Source organism: Manis pentadactyla, chromosome 3 (assembly GCF_030020395.1).
Source record: "Manis pentadactyla isolate mManPen7 chromosome 3, mManPen7.hap1, whole genome shotgun sequence".
In the NCBI taxonomy this organism is placed as follows: domain Eukaryota; kingdom Metazoa; phylum Chordata; class Mammalia; order Pholidota; family Manidae; genus Manis; species Manis pentadactyla.
In genome coordinates this window covers 26,520,996-26,544,968 of record NC_080021.1, presented here as the reverse complement: position 1 = coordinate 26,544,968, position 23,973 = coordinate 26,520,996, and the positions used below count along the sequence as shown (strand labels likewise).

Below are 23,973 nucleotides of genomic sequence, written 5' to 3'. Positions count from 1 at the left end.
TCTTGTTTTAGATACCACATTGCTTCAGAGTTGTGAGCTTCCTAATATAAAATGTTCTGAACTTCTGCTTATAGCACAGGGATTCCTGAGAAATCATGATGCATCACCACTACTTCTTTGATTTTGTAATCTTCAGGTTTCACGTTCAATGCCCACATGGAGAGGGCTGAGCAAAGAGTATATATATTCTTAAGAAATACCTAAACATAGGATTTTGCAGTTAATTTGAATTGTTATTGAGCATCACAGCATCCTTCCCAGTATCTGACAACAATTTGACATTGAATCAGAAAATCCAGGGCTAAGAATGACTACTAACAAGTAAAGAGACCACTAAGGAAAGGCTACTTCATGAAAAACTGCCAGTAAAGAGCTTTGGTTTAGGATTAACTAAGCTAATACGAAAACTGCATCCAATCTTTTAAGTTGGTGGTATCTGTGTGTCTAAGAGTTGTGTTTTTTACCCAGGGAAAATTAGTCAACTCCATTGCCTGGGAAGCTTTAATGGTCATATACTTTATGCTGAAAAGTACTTTCATACTACTGACTGCTCTGTCAAAAACTACTGAAGCCAATAAAAACACAAGGATCTCATTTAATGACAAGAAACTTCTACAGATCATCTATTTGCTTCTTGGTAAATTATATTAGTATTTATTAAATATTATTGAAAGCTAATATAGTATTAGCATTATATGTTTTACACATTATAAAAGCCTACTCGGGAAAATATAATTACTCAGTGTCCTACTCCTTTTCTCTTTCAAGAAGATCTAAAGGCTACACTTGCAGCCACTTTTATACTTTCTCTGTAAGAGATGTACACTTGAGTCATGGCAAAATATAACTGATGTGTATCACATAAATACCATTCTAAAATAAAACAAAATTTATTATTTTAGGGGACCATACCTGAGACTCTGGCCATATTCATTTTATTTTCATGACCCACAAATGTTAATTTAAAACAATTATTTTCTGGGTCAAACATAATTATACAGAAAGAACAGTTACACAGACTAAGTGTTCTCAGCAACCTTTCATTGAATCTTAGTGTGGCAAACAGTGCCTACACATTGAGAGAATTATTCCTAACTTTCCAAATGGTTAAACTCAGTAAGGAGTAAAATTATGATCATTCCCTAGCTATGACTCTACTAAAAAAAGACACCACCAGCAGAATAAAGGGTTTAAGTTTCAATCTTCTTTCACTAACAAGAAGTTAATTACAGCGCGCATTAATCCAGATTATTTGATATGGATATCCACACTTGAAAAATTTTTATTAAGCTGTAAATTCTGTTTGGGCCAAAAATTACACCTATTCATACAACCAATTAGCAGTGACTGAGTGTTTAGCTTGTGCCAATCTCTGTGACAGATGTTGGGATATAATAATGAACAAGCTAGAACACATCTCTGCCTTTAAATTACTTTTATTTGAAGATCAAAATTTGTCAGTAAAATTCTTTATTCATTTGTATTGATCTCTACTGGCATTTGTTTGCTCCCAAGGGAAGTTCTCTAAGTTGAAACCTGTGGAAAGACACATTACTTAATCTCGTGGTACCTCGGTCTCCTCCTGTAAGACGTATATACTTACCATCTTACAGGCTTACTGGGAGGGTCAAGGGAGAGAATTTATCCAAAAGTGAGTTGCAAACTTTCGATCAATGCTGGTCAACGGAGCTTTCCGAGAGGATGGAAACGTTCTGTAGTCTGCTCTGTCCAATGTGGCAGCCACTAGCCCCATGTGGTATCAGCCACTAGCCCCATGTGGTATGGAGCACTTGAAACAGGGGTAGTGCAACTGAGGAACTGATTTTTAGTCTGAGTACTTTTTATTAATTTTTCATGAATTTTATTTTAATTAACTGAAACTTAAATACCACATGTGGCTAGTAAATACTGTATTAGACAGCACACTCTATAGTACTGTTCACCTGAAAGGGATTGTTATTTAATAAAATGAACTGTCTAAATGAATTTCTCCTGCCAATGTGAAGACTAAAAGAAAGAGGAAACGGCAAAGTCATTCAATGACAAAATCTGAAAATTGTCATTCCCAGTGTCCTCAGCTGTAAATGAGAACGTTCAATGCCGCTGTTGCTGAGCTAATGCTTCTGTTTATATTCTTTCTTGGACTGAAGGAGTGACAGTTTATTCATCTTTGGAACTTAGCAAGGACTCAATACATTTTAGTTGAGTGGATGAACTCATTATGGGAAATGTGAACATAGATGGAAATGTCTCACCAAGGCCTGTAAGTTACCTGGGGCAAGAATGTGACAGTAATTCACAGCCCCGTTGTCATCAACACCACCTGACATATTTGGGCTCCTTCAAGAAATAGGACAAAAAATGCATCTTTTGTCCAAAAACAAGTGGCTATGGAGCAATCTGTTTGTGAATTACAGTTATAAAGAAACACCCAACATACCTGGTAAAGGCATAAAAATGCACAGATTTTAAACTTTTTTACTAATTGGGGACCATGATGGCTTTTAATTCTATCTTAGCCTTAATTTTAAAAACTATTCCTTCCATATAGTATGTTCCATGGCATTCATTTATAATTTATTTTCACATGTCTTTTCACAAAAATGTTCCACTATAGAAGTTAAAAGTATAAAAGGTTGGTTTTTGTCAAAGTCTTTTACCTCAATTTATTTTACTCCTCTGAATAATATGGAACAAAAACTAAGAATAATATCTAAAAGAATATGTCAAAAAGAAAGATGTTTTTAAACCTCAGATCTCTTAAAATGACACTTGAGCACATGTACATATTTCCAATGGAACAAAAAGAGGTGTTTGAACCAAATACAAACTCTTTCTCAGATGTGGTTCTGTTTCAAGTCCTATAATTGATAGCAACAGAGACAATTAGGAAGGTACCAATTTAAGAAGACTTTAGGTTATGGGCTTATAGTCAAAAAAAGCAGAACCTCCACAATAAAAAGCTAAGTTGTTAGATATCACAGTGTAAATACTGATATTACAAATAACTTGAAGAAATCTGTCAAGGCCAATCCTGGCTGAAAATAACTAGAGTCAGAATTAATGTGCTAATCTGCATAGGGAATGCTTCTGTGTTGTACAATGCTTCAAGAAACATTGCAGAATATAAAGCGTGCCTCAGTGATATACCTCCGATGGAGACTAAATGCTTAAAATTTCAGTAACAAATCTAATTCGATGGCAATCATCTCAGTCTGGTGCTATCATAGCCTATTCTTTGTGTCCCTCCAATAAATACCCCTCTCATCTGCATTTATAAGAACCAAACAATTTTTTCTGGGAGGGAACCAAAAGTTAAATTGGTAAAAGGGGCAATTTTAAGGCTACAAATTTGCAATTTGTAAATTTGCACATATTTACAATCAGCTTTGAGATTATTCAGCAGTTAAGGAACCTACCCTAAACTGGTTTTCTCATTTTGCTCAGCATAATTTTCTATGGCTATTTTAGTATTTGGGCTGATTGAATATCAATAAATCTTCAAGTTAGTCTCAGTAATTTGGAAGGCAATCGTTTAAGGGGGAAAATGCACAATGAAACAGATAATGCAGCACAAATGGATTATAAAGCTGAGTGCATTATCCATGGCACTCTGCTCCTGCATCTGACCTGCCCGGCTCACAATGGAGTTAAATAAGAATTGCCTGTTTGTTCTAAAGAGTGTCTTAATGGGAAAACAGAAAGTGGAATCCCTGTGGAACGTCCTTCCTCCAAGGACGGGGGGGCTTTCCTGTATGCCTGCTATGTGCCACATAGTAGCACTGCGGCAACACACAGAAAGTGACACAGTCCAAAACCCCACCATGACTGCAGTTAAGTGCAGAAAACTCACAAGTAAAACAGGTGACAGTAACAGTGCGTTATGTGCTCTGCTGAGAGGCACCAGGTTCTATGACAACACAGAGGGAGAGAAGCTAACTCCAAGGACAGGTCAGCAAAGGCTTCGGAAAGGAGGAGGCCACCAAGCTGCAGACAGATGAGCTGGCAAGGAGATGAGTCTCCAGGGCAGTGACCACGGAGAGGCTTTCCAGGTCCAGGAAGCACAATGAGTAGTGTGTACATGAGGGTGAAACTGTGCAAGTGGATCTCAGGAAATACGGAGGTGGTGGGGCGGGCGAGAGAGAATTCAGAAACGTAATTCTTATTCGTACAAGTATAATTCCAATACATTTTTATAGAAAGTAGACCTATACTTCCCACAAAATACAGAAAGATGGATCCATACATAGAATTTTTTTAAGTGTAAGAAAGGAAGGGAAAGGGAGAAAGAGAGAGGGAGAAAGGGGAGGGTAGGGGAGAGAGGAAAAAAATAGGAAGAAAAGAAACAACGACAGGAGAGGAAAGGAGGTGAACAGCGTGTTGAGATGAGAACAAAAGAGGGGAAAAGAGAACAGAAAGGAACAGAAAGGGAAAGAAAATAAGTGAAGAAACCACTAGGAATTTCCCAAGAAAACACTAAGGCTGGTAGCAGTAAAAGAATAAAGCAGGAGAGACAGGGCAAACTACTCGACTGTTTAGGGGCAGATACAGATCAGGCAGAAATCCACGGTAACCCTGCCATTTCCCACCCAACCGACTTGAAAATGGGAGCATAGATCAAAGGAGGGGAAATGAAGCTGTTTTAAGGAAGGAGCTAACAACCTGAGTTTTACACATGTTGACTTTGAGGTGCCAGTGGACTATCAAGGTACAGCTCCCCATCAGCTGGAAAAACAGGTCCTAGAGCAAACCACTGATTATAAGACTCCCAGATATGTCACTGGCCTCATGAAAGAATTCAGGTGTCCTTTAATCTTCCACCGACAAGTCATCTAAATATGAAAGGGGAACTGCTGGACATTAAACTATTTCTAAACTCAAGCTCCTCACAGCCACCCACACTTGCCTCTTAGAATCCAGGGAAATCCCACAGCTCTGAGCATGGTTAGAGTGTCAATCTTAGACACTCTAAAGGTATTCTGATTCTTTCTCTCCCTCCACACCCATTCCTGTACTTACTTGCAGGCAAAAAATAAAACTTTAATTACACAGCCTTGGATAACATAAATGGAAGTTGGGTGTATCTCCTGAATATTGAATCTTCATAGAAAAACCAACCTGATTGTGCCTAATAATTAAAGGAGGAGAATGCAGCTCTTAGACTGTATATTAAATCATAAATTCCTAACTTTACAAAGCCCTCCAAATGAGGGGAAGAGGAACTACATCAAATACTGGATGAAATGTCCCTTAATTTGGGGATAAAACAGGGCATCCTTACTTGATTAAATCAAAAGCTGGTCCTTATTCACTCTGTCAGAACTAGTTTCTGTTGCAAAAGTACCAGTGAAAATGAATCACAGTAATTTTAAAAAGACAAATCAGTAAAATTAATTTTCCTTTCAATGATTTCAATTATAAGCTTAGTAAGTTCAAATAAGGCAGCATTACACTATAAGGATTAGACAAAAGACAATCTCAAAGCAATCACTAACATCCTAAATTCAATGATTTACACAGTATGTATCAAACAGCCCTGGTGTACCCATCTAATATCTCCTCCCAGAAAAAAATGCAGTTGGCTTATCTTCCATTTCTTTTCTAGCTGCTGTAAAATCAGTCATGTATCATAATGGTTATGAAGACAGGTTTCTGTTGCTTGTCTACTCTCATTTATATCCCACTTACCCCCCTTACATAACTCTGATCTTGGACGGGTTACTTTAATTCCTCTATGCCTGTTTCGTCATTTTTAAAAATGAATATAATAGTAGTGTTTACTTCAAGGATTTTTATGAAGATGAGTTAATTAATACATGTAAAGAGTTAGATCTACACATGCACATAAGAAGCCCTTAAAATGTTAGCTATTATTAGAAGTGATTCCAAACTTAGAAAGAAAAAAAAAAACAAAAGTTACGTATCATTATGATTACATGAGCTGTCGGTGAAACAAGTGTGGATCAAATTAAAAGTAACATAGAAAAATTAGTCTTACATTTGACTTCCAATGAAGGTTTTTTTCTGATATTCTGGCAATGCCTAACACTTACTTCAAACTTTAGAATCAGACGATGAAGAATTCCAGAGGTCTGTGGTCTAATGATTCTCAGAAATAGACTCCATGAAGGAAATCAAGAAATGAATGGGAATTACTCTCTTTATTCAGCTTTTCTGGAGTTGGTGTACTACTTAGATATCTGTGTTTCCGACAGCTGCATGTCTGCTGTAATTACAATGACCCAGAAAACAAAAAGGACTGAGTAACCAGCTGCCTTGATATGGCTGGACTGAGAAAGCCTTTTTAAGCATAATTTTTAATTTTAATTTTTTTAAATTTATATTGAGTTGAATATTGCTAAATGTGACTGATGAACTATAACCATGACTTCTTCTGCCAAATTTTCTGCCCAGAGAGAAATACTGATATTCATGGAAGTGATACCTGTTCTTTAGATGACAACAAAAAAATAGAAAATCAAAGAGGTATTGACATTTATGCTACTGATCCTCATGTTACAAAGCCAAATTGGGATTTAACCATCATGCAGGTAAAAGGATCAGAGAAGATGATCAAACTACTCTTCTTCCCCTGAGAGGCTACATTATCCATCCAGCTCGGCCATCTCCATGACGAAATAAGATGGCAAATGCCAGAACTTTGCTTTGCTTTATGGCCCTAGGGTGAGCATATGTTTTATTCTGCACACTTTATTACTTGTTAAAGACACACTATTCTGAAAACAAGTATGGGTTCATATGCCAAACATTGTGTACTTTCTATAGACAGTTTGAAGTGATTAAAGTCTCATTCACCAGTTGTTGTAAAGTGCAATTGTCCTCAACTCAGAAAAACAAAGAAAAAGAAACTGCTAAGATCTACAACTTCCCTCCTACTCCAGATCAAAGGAAACTCCAAGGCAGAAAATAAATATTTGGAAGTAAAATTTAAGAAAAGTCAAAATAGACCAAAATGAGATGAATGTTCTCTGATTTTTTTTCCAAACTGTTAACCTCCTGCTCAAACGAATATACTGGCACATGTTAAGGATCTATAAAGCACCAGAGTGAATATGTTGAAAACATAAATCCAAAAAATGACCTTCTATCTCTAAAATCTGTTCTTCCGGCTTCTTAGATGACATATTGTCCAACTCTGATAAACATATTTACAGAACAGGACTGTAGTGCTCCTTGCTCAAACACAAGACAGTTCACTGGTCAGTTAATAGTGAGATTTTTTTTTAAGATTTTATTAAGGTCCAAAATGAAAAATAGCTGGAACCCTGTAGCTACCCTTCTTGGAGTCCTGAATAATGCAGAATAACAGAAAAGATTTTCTAATATGAAAAGGCAACACATATATCATGAGCACTTATAAATTTGGGATAGCTTAAACACTTTCCCGTGGGAAGCACATCTTGACAGGACTCCGACTTTTATAAGCTGGTCTAGGGCTAAGAGCTCCCCCATAAAGATGATGCCAACGCCCTAATGCACAGCACATTAAGCCCTAATGAAACAGCTAAGTCCGCGTTTAACAACTCAGACCTCCATTCAGCAATGGTTTAAATATAAGCATAACAAAGCAGATTAAAAAGAAAGAAGCTGTAATTACTTTTTGAAGAACTCAATCTCTTGTCCTATTATTGGTCTGTATGTGAGCCTCAAAGGCTGAATACAGGTAGTAAAAATTACATGAAGGGCTTACCAACGTCACATCACTGTTTTTTCAAAACCTGAAGCATAGTAGTTGATAAAACATGCAGGAAAATTTTTTAAATGAGAAAGTTACATCCTGGTCAAGGCAATTAACTCAAAGGCAGTCATTATATCCTTTCTTTGTTGTTTTTCTTAGTAAAGAATCAACACCTTTTCTGATTTCAGGGCCTGCTACCTCTAGGTGCATGAGGGATCTGAATTTGACAGACTCAGAAAGACTGTCCAGGTTTTATAATGGGCCTTTAAAGTGATCTCCATTATTTGGCTGAGGCTCTATCTACTACACAGTTCAAAGAAGCACTGTTGTTTGGTACTATTTTGTTTCTAATTTTTAAGTCTTTGATTTCATTATTTGTATAAAAGTGGATATTGCCAATACAAGGATGGTGAAACTCCAATTAATCCCTAAATATATGTCAAATAATCTGAATTTGGAAGTTGAAATTTAAAAATTTTTTTAAATTATTTATTTTTCCCACTTGTATATCTCATGTTTGCATTCAAGTCAATTCGAATTATTTAAAACTACCCATACCAAACCAAAATACAGATCAAACCCACAGAGTTCTTAAGTCATCTACTTCTGGCTTCTGTTCCTTTTTTCTTGGCCTAAGATGTCATAAATCTATCATTAACCACCAACTGTCTTGACTGTTAAAGAAAAAAAAAAAGCCAGTTTCATTGAAAAAGATTAATGAATTGGTCATTTATCACTTCAATTAGCTTAAATTACAGATTTATATAAATAATTCCTGAAGTTGAATGACTGTCTGTAACACTCGTATTTACCAAACATCTTTTTATCAGAATACACACAAGCCATTAACTTACTCTAAGTTTCTGACAAAACTGCATTAAAGAGATTTTATCATCAGCATTTTATTTTCCACAGCTTTTAGTCCCCACACAGCTCAAGTGCCAAAGAAAGAAGCTCTCAAACAGCCTTTCACCAGCACAAATAACATGGGCTATAAAGGAATTTCAGATACACTTTTTTTTTCTGATATGATACACTTTTATTCATCTTATGCATATAGGGAAGCTGTTCGATATTTATTTCAGCATTAAAAATATTAATAAGTTACTTATCTTCAGACATGTTTCTGCATCCACCTCTAGTACATGTGCAAAATACTCAAGATGAGCATTAGGACTCAAAGTCTATTGAGTACTCTTTTCCTAAACTGAAGAAAGTTAACTGTCTTCGGTCTTATTTCTAAATACAATTGTTTCTTTGAAATAATCACCCACTTTTTTCAGATTGCTTTTCTGTTTTTAGCTATATTATTTCCCTTTGAAAAAAACCTGATCTTAACTTGATTATCTTCCTTCATGCTATTTCCTACCACTGTCTCTCTTCTCTGCTGCTGCAAAGGACTTAGTGGAAGCCTAGCCTGGGATCAGCTGTTTTATTTCTAGTTCTATTAGTTCAAACTCAGATAGCTCACACATCTGTTTTATTTCTAAAATCACTGCCCAGGAAAAGTGTCCAGCTCATTCTACCCAAACATAAACTTTACTATAAATAACTAAGAACCTAACAAATAACTGTTTGGGGAAAATGGAAGTGTGTTTAAAAATCTGAATTCTTCCAAACTATAGGACTTAGTAATCTTCGTTTTAGAGCCTTCCTGACAGCCCAATCAACTTCCCTCAGAAGTTGTCCCCAGAGTGAACACACTGAAACTCCTGCCGGAAATCCAGGTATTAACATCATATTACTTGCTAATTATAAAACACCATTTCACACACTGACATTATTCACTTCTAACCCTTTTATCTAAAACACGTATTTGCTTTCCGATCACAGTTTGACAGCAGAGTGTATCTGACATAAGACAGTAAAATGATCTTTAATAAGGCAGCAGTTCAAAGCATGAAGCTTTCATGCATAATAACCATGTTGGCTTAATTTGCTGCTCCACAGAAATAATTCTATTTGTGGAAATTCACAAAGTAAGATGGAATTTTTAAGAGAGCTTTACAAAGATGAAACTGACTTTTAAGGGTTCTTCTTTGTATCTCCCTTAAAGTGATAAGATTGCTGTTCTGACATTTTTAAAGGACTTGGAAATGTCTGATTCTTCTTACGAGCACTACAAAATATGTTCCCTACCTGTTATTTATAACCCCTTGGCCTGCCTGCCTTAATTGGCACTAGGTCAACAGAAAGGTCTACAGCAAATGTGCTGTAGCTATTGAATTGATAAAAATGATTGATATTTTAAGACTTAGGAAGCCAAATAAATGTGATATGACTTCATTAATTCTCTAGCAGTTTTTCTAATCATTCCTAAAGAAGGTGAATATTAAACTTAAGATGTTTTGAAATTCCCTGGCCTAACAATACAATCTACAGACTGTAACAGAAATTCACACACTTTCTCAAGCTGACCATAGGTTTCAACTATGCTGAAATTGCTAAAATGAAATAAATACATTTCTTTAGAGCCAGTTCTACATTCATTTTACTTGAAATGGTAATTTCTTTTTATTTCACATAATGTCATAAACTAAAGACAGAAGAATAGACCAAAAAGATAAGCTAGTAATAAAAGTAGAAATTTAATAAATTATTACTAAATGCTTTCACGAATTATTACTTTTTTTAGAAGTAGAGAAGAATGCTTTTTTGGCCCGATCAAGGTCCTTCTGGTGTCGTCAGTACTTCCAACCACTTTGACTTCTTTTTAGTCAATTAAAATTTATTTCCAAATTTTTATGTGCAATTATGTTGTAAATGTATTACTTTTCAGGCATAGATCTCTACAACTGTTAATACAACCCAAATCTACTCCAATTTGACCTTTGGCTGAGCATAAAATCAAATCCTAATCGAAGACACAGGACCATCGCTTATGGAAACCGTAGCAAAAGATTTATAATCTAGGACACAGCATGGATCACTATCATGTGGCACCATAAAGATTACTGACAAATTTGGAAAACTGTGAAAACATTAAATTACTGTGGAATGTCTGGGCATACGAAGACTTGCTAATTCCATGAAAAAACTCTTCCCATCCTAATAGAACCATTGGGATTATTCTCTATGATGAGAGGCTAAAGACAACTCAAAGCTATGGAGAGTATCCATCTCTTCTGCTGGATCTACCAGGCTACCCCCTTTGGTATTGGGAGTTTGATTTTAAGAGGCATATAAAAATTCACACTTCATTGCTAATAACTTCTCCTGTACAAAGAAATCACAATACAAAGCACAAACCTGTACATCATAAGTTCCATTTAGTAAAACGGGCCTTGAAGAATTGATGTCCTGCAGCACGCCAGAAAGCACAGAACGGTTGACCTTCTGGAAGTCTTTGGAATGGCTGAACTGCACCATGTTGTGAAGGGCCAAGATTTTGCTGTCCAGCTCAGCATCCTGCCTGGTGCGGTTATGCAGTCCTAAGTGATACTTTCGGAAGTGCTTAATCAGATCTGTGGGGTCGTTGCCATAGTAACCATAGCCACAGATATTGCATTTAAAGTCCTGAAGCTCTGGAGACAGAGGTGCCGGCTCTGGGTTGTCATTCACCAGTAAGTCAGTTTTGGATGTATTCAGTCTTACACCCCCATCTGAAGGCACTTGTGGGTTTTTTGAGGCCACTGAAACCGGGCTTGAGCCTTGACCACTCTGCCCTGTTTCCTCGGGAGCCTTTGGTGACATCTTATCATCTTCCTTTGTCTCCAGTGAGTCCCCTGATGGGGTGCAGGCCATATCTTGAGGGTCATCTGCCTCTGCTCTTTGAGGAGACTTCAAGGGCTCACAGACTCCCCCAGCAGCTGGAGATGAGAAAGCCAACATATTTCTATCTGTCACCTCATCATGTGGGTAGGAGGAAAGGTTTCCTCCCTTACTGGGGCTTTCATAATTGAAGCCAGCCTTCTCACTCAGGACAGAGCTTTTTAAGTCCTTCTTCCTGCTAAAAGCTGGATCTTGGACATGCAAGATACGTTCCTCCTCGTGGTTTAGTTCTGCAGCATCAGTCTGATCCGTATTTTCTGACATCTGATCTGCAGGCAACTCGTTGGTCTTCCCAGAGAGCTTGCTTTCTGCACCAACAGGCTCCAGGGTCTGGCCCTCGCCTTCACTAGCAACGTTTCTCAGAGGGGGGTTCTTTTTCCGGACCATATCTGCAACAAGGCAAGGAAAAGGATGAGACAGCATTACTTGAAAGCTGTAGACATGTAATCTAATCTAGAACATTCTACTCAAGCTGTTTAAGGCTTTTTAAGGCATATAATAAAAAAAACTTCCTCTAGGAAAAAATATCAGTTTAAAAATATAAAAAATCTGAAGCTAAAGCAAACAATTTTACATTTAGAATTATTTTTGTCACCGAGTGGCTCATTTATTATTTTAAAATGGGTTTATGAATACCAAATTAGTCTTTTATCCTTTTTATTAATTATTCTTGCCTGCCAATTAATTTTTTGCTCAATTTCTTTCTTCAGTTGTAGTCAGTTATATATGGTTATATATTTATACATGTTATATATTATGTGTAATATGTACACATTATGTTTACAGAACGTATATACATGTTTATGTTTATAGAATATGTATCACATGCTTATTTATATATGTATTATGTGTATATAAACAACATAAATTGGAACTCAATATTGTTACACACTGTGCAACCAAGGTATAAATATAGTTTCAACCAATATATCCTCATAGAAGATAGAAACAGCATGTTATAAACAAAGTGAAAACTGCACCATCACTTTCAGGAATGGAGGATAACAAATGTTTTCATATCTCTCCTCCTGATAAATTTATTTAGGCCCCATATCTGGGGCCTGTCTAAAAGTCAGGAGGAGGCCCTGGTACACATCACAGTGGCCAGGCTGGGTTTTACTAAGACAATTCAGCATGACGGGGAACCTAACTATATTCTGGGTTTCTATGAACAGTCTGGTGAAAACAGTACCAATTTCACCATCAGGATCACAGTAGACGTTGACTGAGGTAAAATATAAAATTGAACCATATGACACGGGCATGTTTTAGCTCAAAATGACAAAACATTAGCCATTTCCTATGGTTCACCTTCACATGCTAGCTGAGCTGTACCTTTCGAGTTAGTGGCATCAGTGGGCAGGGTCAAAATAAGAAGACTGTGACAAATTCCTCGACTGGAGTCTAATAGATCAGAACTCTAAGGGTATAAGGATACAAGAAACAATTTATGTCGTGTCAATAAAAGAATGCAGTAACAAAGGCTAGTGGAGAACAGAGGTTCATGGCCTATGTTCCCTAATCCTCCAGCTGAAAAACTACAAGTATAGGATGAGTCGTCACTCCTAATGTTTCTTGGAAAACTCCACCTGTGACTAATAAAACAGGCCTTCTTTACTAGCTGACTCTGCTTCAAGGACAGATTTAACAGAGTTAGTTATACCATGATTATCCAACTGTCCTGACAAAATCCAAATCAATAACATGTTTTAATCATTTTCACCTATAATTTGTCACAAGCACTGAGGAGCCACACTGGCTTTGGGTATGTGGGTATACCTTTACAAATATACCTTTTATATACTGAAAAGCTAGTCAAGCAAAATTTTTATCATATGAATCACTGAACCAAGAGAACACACCAGTTAGAATATAAGCAATCATTTTACAAGGTAAAAATTCACTTCACTGAATAATGTCAAAAATAGCATAACCGTACTTAAGAAAGTACACTGCTCTTCTCATACAGTAATAACGTTAGTCATCAAATATCCACAGAATCTCCCTTTTGGAACAAGATATCATGCAAACAAATGAACAATAGAACCAAAGGATAAAGGGTTGAGGTTTCAAGAGAGAGTGATGGCCACAAGGCGGTGCAAACCTGCCTGGCCTCCCAGGCTGAGGGGGGAAAGACGGCCTTCACCTTAGTGCCATTACCATTAGGCCCCGAAATTAACTAAGCTAGGGAGCCATCACTTAAAAATGAAACACTGGCTGACTGATTTACTGTTTTAATGTCTTATTTGTGGATGTCAACGTTTTAGGAGGCCTCTATTCCTCTGTCAGACGTGACAGACCTTGGGAACTTGTACTAAAATAAGGAAGGCTGTGCAACAATTTTACTGGTAGTCCACAAAGGAAAACTAAAAAGGAAAGGAAAGAAAGAACAAAAGAGAAATTTAAGAAATCAGTTATCACTTAAAATAGGAGAATTTGAGTAAAAAAATAATGCTGTTTTAACTTGTCTAACAGGAAAGGACATTCTAGTTTATAGAGTACCAGCTATCCCTACATATAAAAATGTGATGATTTGATATATCTCTTGCTGTTTACTCCAGAATTTCCTAAGATTGTTTGTTGTTTCCATTATACACAATGTCTTTAAAATATTGCAATACAATCTTTCCTTGGACAAATACTGAAATGCCATATCATTTGTATTTTAAAATTTTATCCTTAATGTAAATAAAATCTGACAATAATGCATCAATATGAAATAAATACGGTTACACAGAAAAGATAAATATCCATATGAAAGGTAGGATTCATGATGAAATGAGGATGAAATAATGCAATTCATTAAGATTATCCTCCCATTAAAATGAAGAGAAAGTAGTTTATGTTCATAAATTAATGTCAAGGTGATTAAATAGCAAGAGAACTAAGACAAAACACTTACAAAGGAATACTTATAGATATATTAATATTGAAATTTTGAACTTATTTCTTCAGAATAAAAATTGGATTCTGTTGACTTATTGTTATCATGAGGAAAAGCAATGGACCATAGTTTAAAAACTACTAAACCAGCATCTATAGTGACAGAGAAAAAGTATGATTTAATTAAATTACTATCCTTTCAATTACAGTTCCTCCTTCTACCCCAAAAAAAGACCTTTAGATTCCATATGACTCACTGACTCCTTATGCTGAACAGAGCCCTTAATAATATACATGGCAAAGAATGTTAAACTGCTGAAACTTCAAAGAAGTATCAGAAGGGTCATTTGTGTTTTATTTTTTGCTGTCGGGGGGAAGAGGCATGTTCTTTTTAGTTGCTTTAAAAAAAAACATCATGGTTAATTTAGTTGACTATACTTTGAAGTAGTTATAGAAAAATAATTTTTTACTGAAATTATATCACCGTAATTTTTCAGAATAACATACTATGTAAATATAAGCGCATTTGCAATACTTCTAAATGGAAGAAACTCCCCTAACAAGTCATCAGTTAGATACTGTAAGAGACTATAGCCACCCTCAAGTTATTATCTTTAAGACAAGTAACAGATTGCATGATGTTTTACTGTGTGCCAAGAACTTTTCCAGTTAACATTTTCACTTGAAAAAATAGATCACATACTTGTAAAATCATACCCAGCATTGACTTCATAAGGCATGTGGCTTTAGAGTGCTTTTTACAATTATTAATTCTATTAGTCAACTAGCAGGAGGCTAACGCAATTGTCTTAGAAGATGCTCGGAAGACATGGAAGACATTTTGAGAGCTGATCTGTAAATCTGCAAAACAAAGCAAAAAAAATATTTTCCTTCCTAAATGATGTAAACATACTTTCATGTTTCATACCTAAAATACATTAATATGCCAGCACCACAGCGCTGCTTGAAAGATACCTGATAAAAGCACGAGCAGACCCTGACCAAGAGCTTCCCTCCCCTGGGTTTTAATAAAGCAGCAGGAGAAGGAGGAACATGATATAAGCAATTACAGAAGTCATTTTCACAACAGACTTTAATGTTGGTGAACTTATTTAACCTCTAAAACCCCCTGAGCCTAAGGACCATACTTACCTACAGTGGGGTGGGGATAAAAGATTGAATTCGTAAACATGGAGGGGAATGGTTCTGGAAGAGACAAAAAGTGCACTTGCTGCTATTACACGGTCCCAGCTGAAGACCAGTGGCCCCGACAGTCTCTTCCAGATCGAGCACCAGTGTCTGCCATGTGGCCAAGAAAAGAACTATTTCAATGCCATCAAGAATTCTGCATCAGATCCATGTAAGCCTTACCAACAGCTATAGAACATTAAGCACTATCACGTGTGTGATCTTTTTAGCTATTTTTAGTAGTCTTCTATTTTCACTCTTGATAAATAAGCTTGTAAAATGGTGACTGAACTAGCTTTAAACCCTTACTATAACACCATTTTAATAATCTGAATGAAACTATTGAGGTAGATATTACTTTAATGGTCATAATATAAACAGATGCATATATACATACACATATATATATATATACAGATTACTATAAACATATATGCATGCATATGTGTATATGTGTATATATATATGTGAGTATATGTGTGTGTGTATGTATATGTGTGTGTGTGTATATATATATATGTGTGTGTATACTGGCATTTTGAACTTCTTTTGGTAGTCAGTCTGTGAGAAATCAGCAGCTCTATTTTAATTCATTCTACTGTACAGCAATATCTCACAGACTACCAAAGGAAGTTCAAAATGCCAGTTACAGTAGGTCTACTATAAACAACCATTAAGATAATGAGGCTTAAAGTAAATTGGACAAGGTAGAGTTGAAGAATCTAAGTGAGAGCTACAAGGCTCAAAATGGCTAACTTCAGTCTTCCATTTCATTGTAAGATAAAAAACTGACCTGGGAGGTGTATAATAAACATCTCCACATTTCCATCATTCTTGACCTATACAAATATATGACATGTCCCTTTAACAGTGGAGCTAATGTGAATGCATATTACCTGCCAAGATATTTAAGTAGTTAAAAATATATTTAGCTTCCTAAAAATGCTCTATGTATTAATTTTCATTACTGAGATGTAAGACATCCCATGCAAAAAATCTGAATTTCTATTCTTATTTCCCTCTAAATTGAAACTTAAATCTAAAAGCTTTCTTTGAATTTTTAGTAAGAGTTTATTATAAAAAACAATAGGATACTGTAGTATTTCTATGCTACAGTATCAGGGAAATTTATGCAGTGGAAATAATCAACATTATAGCTTAAAATGTAACTCTGCCAACTACTTTATCACAGTGATTATAATGCTTATATATAAGGGAAAAATCCTTTTTCTGTAGGAGACTGACTCACATTCTCAGAATGGCACTCTCAGGATCTGAGTTTTCTATTATTACTTAGATATTTTGAATTAACCATTAATTATTTAGATTTGTTTGATATATACATTTTACTTCACAGATGTACATTTATGAAATATTATTCCAAACAAGCTTGCAATAGATAATCAAATGAATTATTCAATCAAAGAAATCAACTATCACAGTAATTTTTAAAGGAGAACTGAGATGAGAAATAGGATTTATTTTCATTAGATGAGAAACTCTTTGAAGGTAAGAGATAGAAGTTCTATTTTCTTTGTAGCATCTGACCCCAAACAAAGAATCAAAACCTAAGGAGACAGAATGGCATAGCAATCAATCACATGTCCAGTTTCTGAACCCAGTTCAAATAATCTGCTGATGTGATCAAGGGCAAGCCTCTTCATTTCTCTGAGCCTCTATCTTTAGCCCTATAGTGAGGGAATTACAATAAATTATTTCTAAACCACCTCCTGGCTCTAAGACACTATAGTGGTTCTGGTTAATGACTTATGCACTTCAGTTTTACCTTAGAAAATCTTTGTCCAATTTCCTTGAAAGACTATAAAATATTAAACCATCAACAACTCAGGGTGGCATAAATACCACTGATGCCTAACATTCAGTCAGTTACCAATTTTTTCTAACATTAATTCATTCATTCATTCAATAAATGTATATCCAGCATCAGTTATGTGCCAAACACATCCAGAAAGATGACTTGAATTTTATTATTCATCATGAATTTAAGGAAGGATACTTTTAAAAAGCAAAGAAAAAAGATTATTAGGAGCACCTTTTTCTAAAAGAAAACTGAAATTTTTGAGTATCTTTCCAGATATCATTTCAACTAGGTGCACTTCCAATTGATAAGATTCTCTCTATATATACACAGACACACACACATAAACACATCTTTATTTGTATGTATTTAAAACCTGAACAAGACTAAAAAGTTAGGGGAGCAAGGCTGTGTAATTTGACCTCATTCTCAAATCCTGCAAAGTATTATTATTATTATAAGTAGCAGTTCTTATCATCATAATATATAAGACCAGATGATATTTTCTTATTGTTTTTCCAGATAATAAAACTTTCAAGTGTTTGAAATCAAAGCTAAACACAAAAAGAAAAGACATGATAGCCTTCTTCTTAATATATTTCTTCTATGCTTGTTTGTATCAGCAGCCTAGGAGTACTGAGTTATTAATTACACATTTCACGTAGCTTTTATTTAAAAATTAAAAAGAAAGAAAAAAATAGCAAATTGTTTCTTTTGATCAAAAGTCTCCCACAAAGAATTTAAAGAATTAAGCAAGTGATAGCAAAATAAAAGGAAGGTCAAGTCTTGGGCCTATAGCAAACTAGATAGCTTCCATATGAACAATACATAAAGTTCAGTTTTTAAAGAACATATGTGTTTGCTCATTGGTTTAGGAAAAAAAGAACACTTGAATCCTGTCTACTCCATATATACAGATCAAAATCAGATTGCTTAAGTGAACTATAAAATGCAAGAGAACATTGTTTATCCAATTCATAAACCCAGGAATTGCTGAAGGAGTTTAAATGTTTTCTCTTTCCAGGGCAATACTTCAATGGTAGATCGCTTTTTTTGTAAACTGCTTCAAACTTCATAAACCCAATGTCAGTTCCTGTTCTTTGCTATCCATGTCTATTTAATGTGCTCTCTCTGAATTGATTGTTCCCGAATCCTTAAAGGTATTTTTGGACATCTTAAATCCTGTTGAGATTTAAATGTCATCACCTTCAAACAACTCCCATCAAATAAATCTCTTATTAATTCACATCAAATTAATCCAAAATGATTGCTTCTATTAACATATGCTTCAGAGCACAAAGCCCATTAATAGTCATGTGGACACTAGAACCAACCCAAGCCTCTCTGAGATAAAATGCACATTATTTAGATATCCTATTTCAAAGAGATTTGATTCTAGCCCAAACACATTTTATTAGGCTTTTATTTCATCACCCAATGCTCTCTATATTTTAAATATATCACTATAAATGTACCAGTCTAGGTAAAGAGAGATAGTCTGATAAGTAATAATGTCATATGTGCCAAAATTAGTCTCCATATATTCATATACATCTTAAAGAATTGCATTGACCACCTTTTATAAGAAAATTACAAAAATGTTTTGCCTATAAAGACTTTATGCTAGAAGTCTAATTGAAACTGTAGAATACATCTGAAAAAAAAATGAAGCACGTATCTGTTTCACTAAATAGGGTAACTAAAATAGATCAAGTATACATCATGGATTATCAAAAGGAAAGGGGAATTGATTATTTTTCTATTCACAACAGGTGAAAGGCAAATGCATTAAAAACTCTGATTTGAATAAGATCACAATTTCACTAAGCAAATTAAGAAACATTACCATTCATTTCCTCACACATGTCATTTTTCCTTTTCCCTCTCAAAGAAAAAAAAAATTCAAAATAATCTAAAATGACAACTGTTGATTCAAACAGGCCAACCTGACTTTGCATGTGTGCATGGGCCAGGCATAACTTCATCCTTCTTTGTTAAACCTAGAATATTTCAACTGGTCCAGGGACAAAGAGCCAAACAGAGAGCACTTAATTTTTTTTAAAAACTCAGAGAAAGGTGTAAATCATCTATTTATCTTGATGGTTATGAGGTGAATTGACATTTTATTTGTATGTAAATTAGATTTCCACTGATAACAGAAATGTGGGCATAGTGCCTTACAGGATTGCCTTTAACTTTTTTCCCAGCATTTGCTGAAAAACATTTTTGCATATTAAAGTAGCTTTATAGTAATATACTGATATTGCATTGTCTATTTTCTAACTTGTTATTCAATAGAAAAGGAAAATCTCAATTATTAACTCAATTCAACAATACAACTGGCTAAAATCTGTCTCGGGTCTTTCCTAACAAATCTGCGTCAATCACTGCAAATCCATTTGGTAAATTAACATGCATATACAGTATAGAGAATCTAATGGAGCCGAGTGGCTATTAGGCTAGATTTCAATTTTTTTAAGAGCAGCAAACTAGGTACAAGATTAAAACAAATGTTGTAAAAGCATATTAAGAGCTTATACCTTAAGAGCTTATTGCTTATACGGTCATAGATACATACTTAAAACATATATGCATGTGTTAAATGTGACATTTAACATAATGTACTATTTAACATATAGGTATATGCTGTATATAACATATATGTGTGTTAAATACATATATGTTACACAGTCAAAGTGAAGAGAAGTTTGAGCCACCATATGCAACAATTCTTTCTCATTAAACTGCTAACTTGCAAACCACTTTGCTCATTCCCAAAGTAACATGGGAAGTAATTAAAAAGGTCTCATCCATCTGTGGACAAGTAAGTCCAATGAGCGAACCATAGCAATGTCCAACAGGTAAGACACAAATATCATGAGAAATCCTAAAATGCATACAGGCAAGGCAAAGGAATTAGAAATAAATAAAGTATTGCTATATATGCAAATTCTAAGAGTCAGGGATCTTTGTTCTGTATGCATTCTTAAAAGTCTATTTAAATCAATAAACAGTACTGATGTATATCTTTCACACTGTGTAATGAATACATACTAATGACATGAAATATGGTTTAGATATCACCCCAGTGAGCGGTAACTGCTTACTGTAACCAGTATAACATAATTTTCCTTCATAAAAACAAAGTATACACACACACACACACACGTTGAAATCACTTTTCTTTTTTGTGAGGTAACTGAAATTTGCCAAAGAAAACTGATCACTTTTTAAATTCTATATGTTTGAAAGCAACTTCTGAGAGACTAAGTTAAACCATGTTTTCCTGGCTCTGAGAATGAGGAAAGTGTGATGTATGAAAAAAGGAAAGTACATGCAGAATCCCTTCATAATTTGGGTAGGTAACAGGCTTAGAAACCTTCAGCTGTCAGGAGTCCTTTTGAATATACCATTATTTCAGCACATTCTGCCTATGCTCAACCCAAGGTTAGCTAGGCTTTCTCTGGGACTTTACTATGGTAACTATTTAAGCACAAATGACAAGAAGTTCAAGAATGCTCTCCATGTTTCTCCTTGGTATTTGTTTCAAAAAAAAGAAATGTAAAAAGGTTCCTTGGTCAAATTAAGTTTAGTAGAATTGTGTACATATTATATCCCTTCTTTGGAGATCCACAATGTACATTAGCAATTATATCTCTGAAGGGTCCTGGGGGTGAGGAGTGGGGAGTCTATTCAATTTGGATTGGAATTTCCCACTCTCCTTGGGCATTACATCACATAATGCCACTTACCAACAAAACTAATGTTTTGCTGAACACAGAGGGAAATGCTGCTCTATTTTAAAGCACCTGTAATATCTTTAAATAAAAGAGTATTCTTTCACTAATGTGGCAAGAAAACTAAGATGCACTGATCTAAAATGGATCATTTTTGAAGGGATGATTTTCCTCTGTTATTTTTTTTTCCAGCAGGTTACCAAAATGAAGAGAAGAGGAGGGTCCTTATCATAAAAGATTCAGAATCAGCATTTTATAAGACTGTAATGGCAGAGGATTATAGCCATAATTGAACATTGATGAAAAAAGCCAGGAGGTAAACATCTCTGTACAATCTGATTTTGGATGTCCAAATACACATGCATAAACATATATGAGTATGAACTCAATGTTATCTCTGAGCTAAATAGTTTACTCAGACATCATTGCATAAAGAAGTCCTCATTTTTTTCAGTTATTACTTCTAATGTTGTACATGACAGTGATCAGTTAAAACACTACGACCTTCGAAACTAAATTTGTCTCATTCTTTTACAATGACTTAAATTTTATCTGATTAAAATTAAGTCAGGAGCCAAAATATGGTGAAGAGTTTAGTGAAATATGCAAAGAGATTAGAGAGAGACCCAGGATTGCATTGAAGAATTTACAATTCATATAATTACTATCAGTAGTTCTTAATTGCTTGTAGATACCTGAGAGAGAGTATGTCTAGCCCACACGCTCCTCTCTGAGTATTAATAAATCCCACTTCTCCTAACTACTCAGTCTCCATCTGAAGATGTTCACTGTGCCCATTACAAAGGACAGAAAACCAATGTCTGGGCCACAGTCAAAAAACATGTGTCTAATGTGGACCCAGTACATGATTGCATCCCTTTGTAGTATACCTTGATATCAGTCTGGCTCATGTGTCTAGGTGGTGCAGAAGAGAAATGAAGCATGCAGAGAGCGGTCTCCCCATCTTACTCTTGCAATTCCCAGGTTCCATCCTTATGGGCTCTTGGATTTTGTTTTATTGTTATTGTATCCCATACCCCCAAAGATTAAAACATAAGAATAAAAAGAGGCTAGGTAGATGCCAAAGTAATACTGAAAAAGGGAATTAATTCTAAGTTCATTTTAAACACAAAGGCAGAGCTGGTAGTGAGGTCATGGTGAGGTCCAAGTCTGAGAGGATTACCAAGTAATCCCAGTTACTTCTGGGCCCCAGACTCCTACTTTATACATTCACCTAGAGATGAAGAACAGTGATTTGATATATATGTTCAGGGCTGTGGAATTGGTTAGAGCAGAAATTAGCTCACTCATTAAATATTTGGTATAGGAAATCTCATCAGTCTTTGCATACAAGTTCAACATAAACTTAAGAATCTAATAAACAGACGCTCAGATACACATACACACGCACACATACACACACAAAAAAAAACCCACACCCTTTTAGAAAATATTTTTGCCACCTACACCCCAATTAGTAATTTCTTTTCTCCATCAGTCTTGCTGCGGACATCTGTCATAAGAGAGGAAGAGTGTATGTGTTTGTGTATATATGTATGTATGTATGTAGGTAGGTAGGTATGTATGTGTGTATGTATATATACATATTTTTCCAGATTCAGGTGTTTTATAAATAGTTCCTTCAAAACCTAATTGAATGTTGAAAGAAATCGAAAGTCAGAATTAGACTTTTGGCTTTCATTTTTATTAACAATTCTTTGAGTAAGATACTATTATTTTCACATTTTACAGGTGAAGCAACTGAGATCTAGAAAAGTTACCGCATGGAAGAGCTGGGTCTGAGGGAACTAAAGCCATGTGAGACCACTTGGTGCCCATTACATTTCTCATAAACTCTGTACTGTTTTTATGAACACAACTTAAGCAATGTATGCACAGATATAAAAGCAAAAGCACTGAGAAACTTATTGGAGAATACAATCTGACAAGACAACATTTCACAAAGATTGCCATCAAATGTACTCGATTGGTTCTATAGTTTTGTCAAGTAAATACACAATCTTCTCAATATTCTCACAGACTATTAGGTTATCTTAACTTTTGGATTGGCCTCATAATAGTTACCACATCACTAAAGTTGCCAAATGATTCAAGTCTCCAAATGGATTCACTTCTATGAAGCTTCTGTAATTCCCCAAAGCAAAAGTGAGTGTTTTCCACTATCATCTGTGGCAATTTATGTATATCCTTTTAAGGGACCTGCCACACCACATGGTTAACTACATGCTTCTGTCTTAGGCTACCCCACTGGACTGTGAAGTCCCCTTCAGGCCAGAAAATATCATTATTAATAGTATTAGTTAACTCAAAATATGAATAAATATGCATTCATACACATGACTCTGTTAATCAAAATATTGATATATAGTAATTCATATATTTAAATATAAGTTTTCTTAAGATTCTCAAGCTTTTCCAAGTGAACACAATCTGAGGATAGAACACATTCCATCATTAACAATGACACAGTATGATAATGATTATTGGAGAAAAAGAGAGTAGCATACTAAGGCAAGGGAAATATATATTTAAAAAGCCAACATAGTCCTCCCCACTGAAACTAGCCTACTACAAAGTAACCACCCAAAGAAGTTCTTACTGGATGCTTGGACATTAGCACACTTAGAAATTTCTGCATACTGCTTATCTCTGCAAGTAAGTCCTGAATCTCTTGGCATTAAATAGACTTGTAAGAATAAAAGCCAGAATAATGCTAAAGTTGATTCATCAACATAATTAATAACAAACCAAGATATACAGGGACTTAAAGCATCAATTTTGTCATTATTTAGGCTGTAAATAAGAATCAACTAACCTAGCTCAAGATCCCTGTTCACAAAGCAATAAATGCTAAG

The 23,973-nt window shown here is 35.2% G+C and overlaps 1 protein-coding gene across 8 annotated transcripts in view; it reads right to left on the bottom strand.

The window, feature by feature from the left end:
* Positions 1-23,973, bottom strand: part of TRPS1 (transcriptional repressor GATA binding 1) — a 235,762-nt gene that overhangs the window by 177,758 nt on the left and 34,031 nt on the right. For 4 of the 8 annotated variants that reach the window (XM_057497815.1, XM_057497814.1, XM_036876294.2 and 1 more), the window contains one exon: positions 10,949-11,859. In XM_057497815.1, the coding sequence (XP_057353798.1) occupies positions 10,949-11,857 (909 nt within the window). In that variant the 5' untranslated portion in view covers positions 11,858-11,859. The other 4 variants (XM_036876292.2, XM_057497811.1, XM_057497812.1 and 1 more) reach the window with 3 other exon arrangements.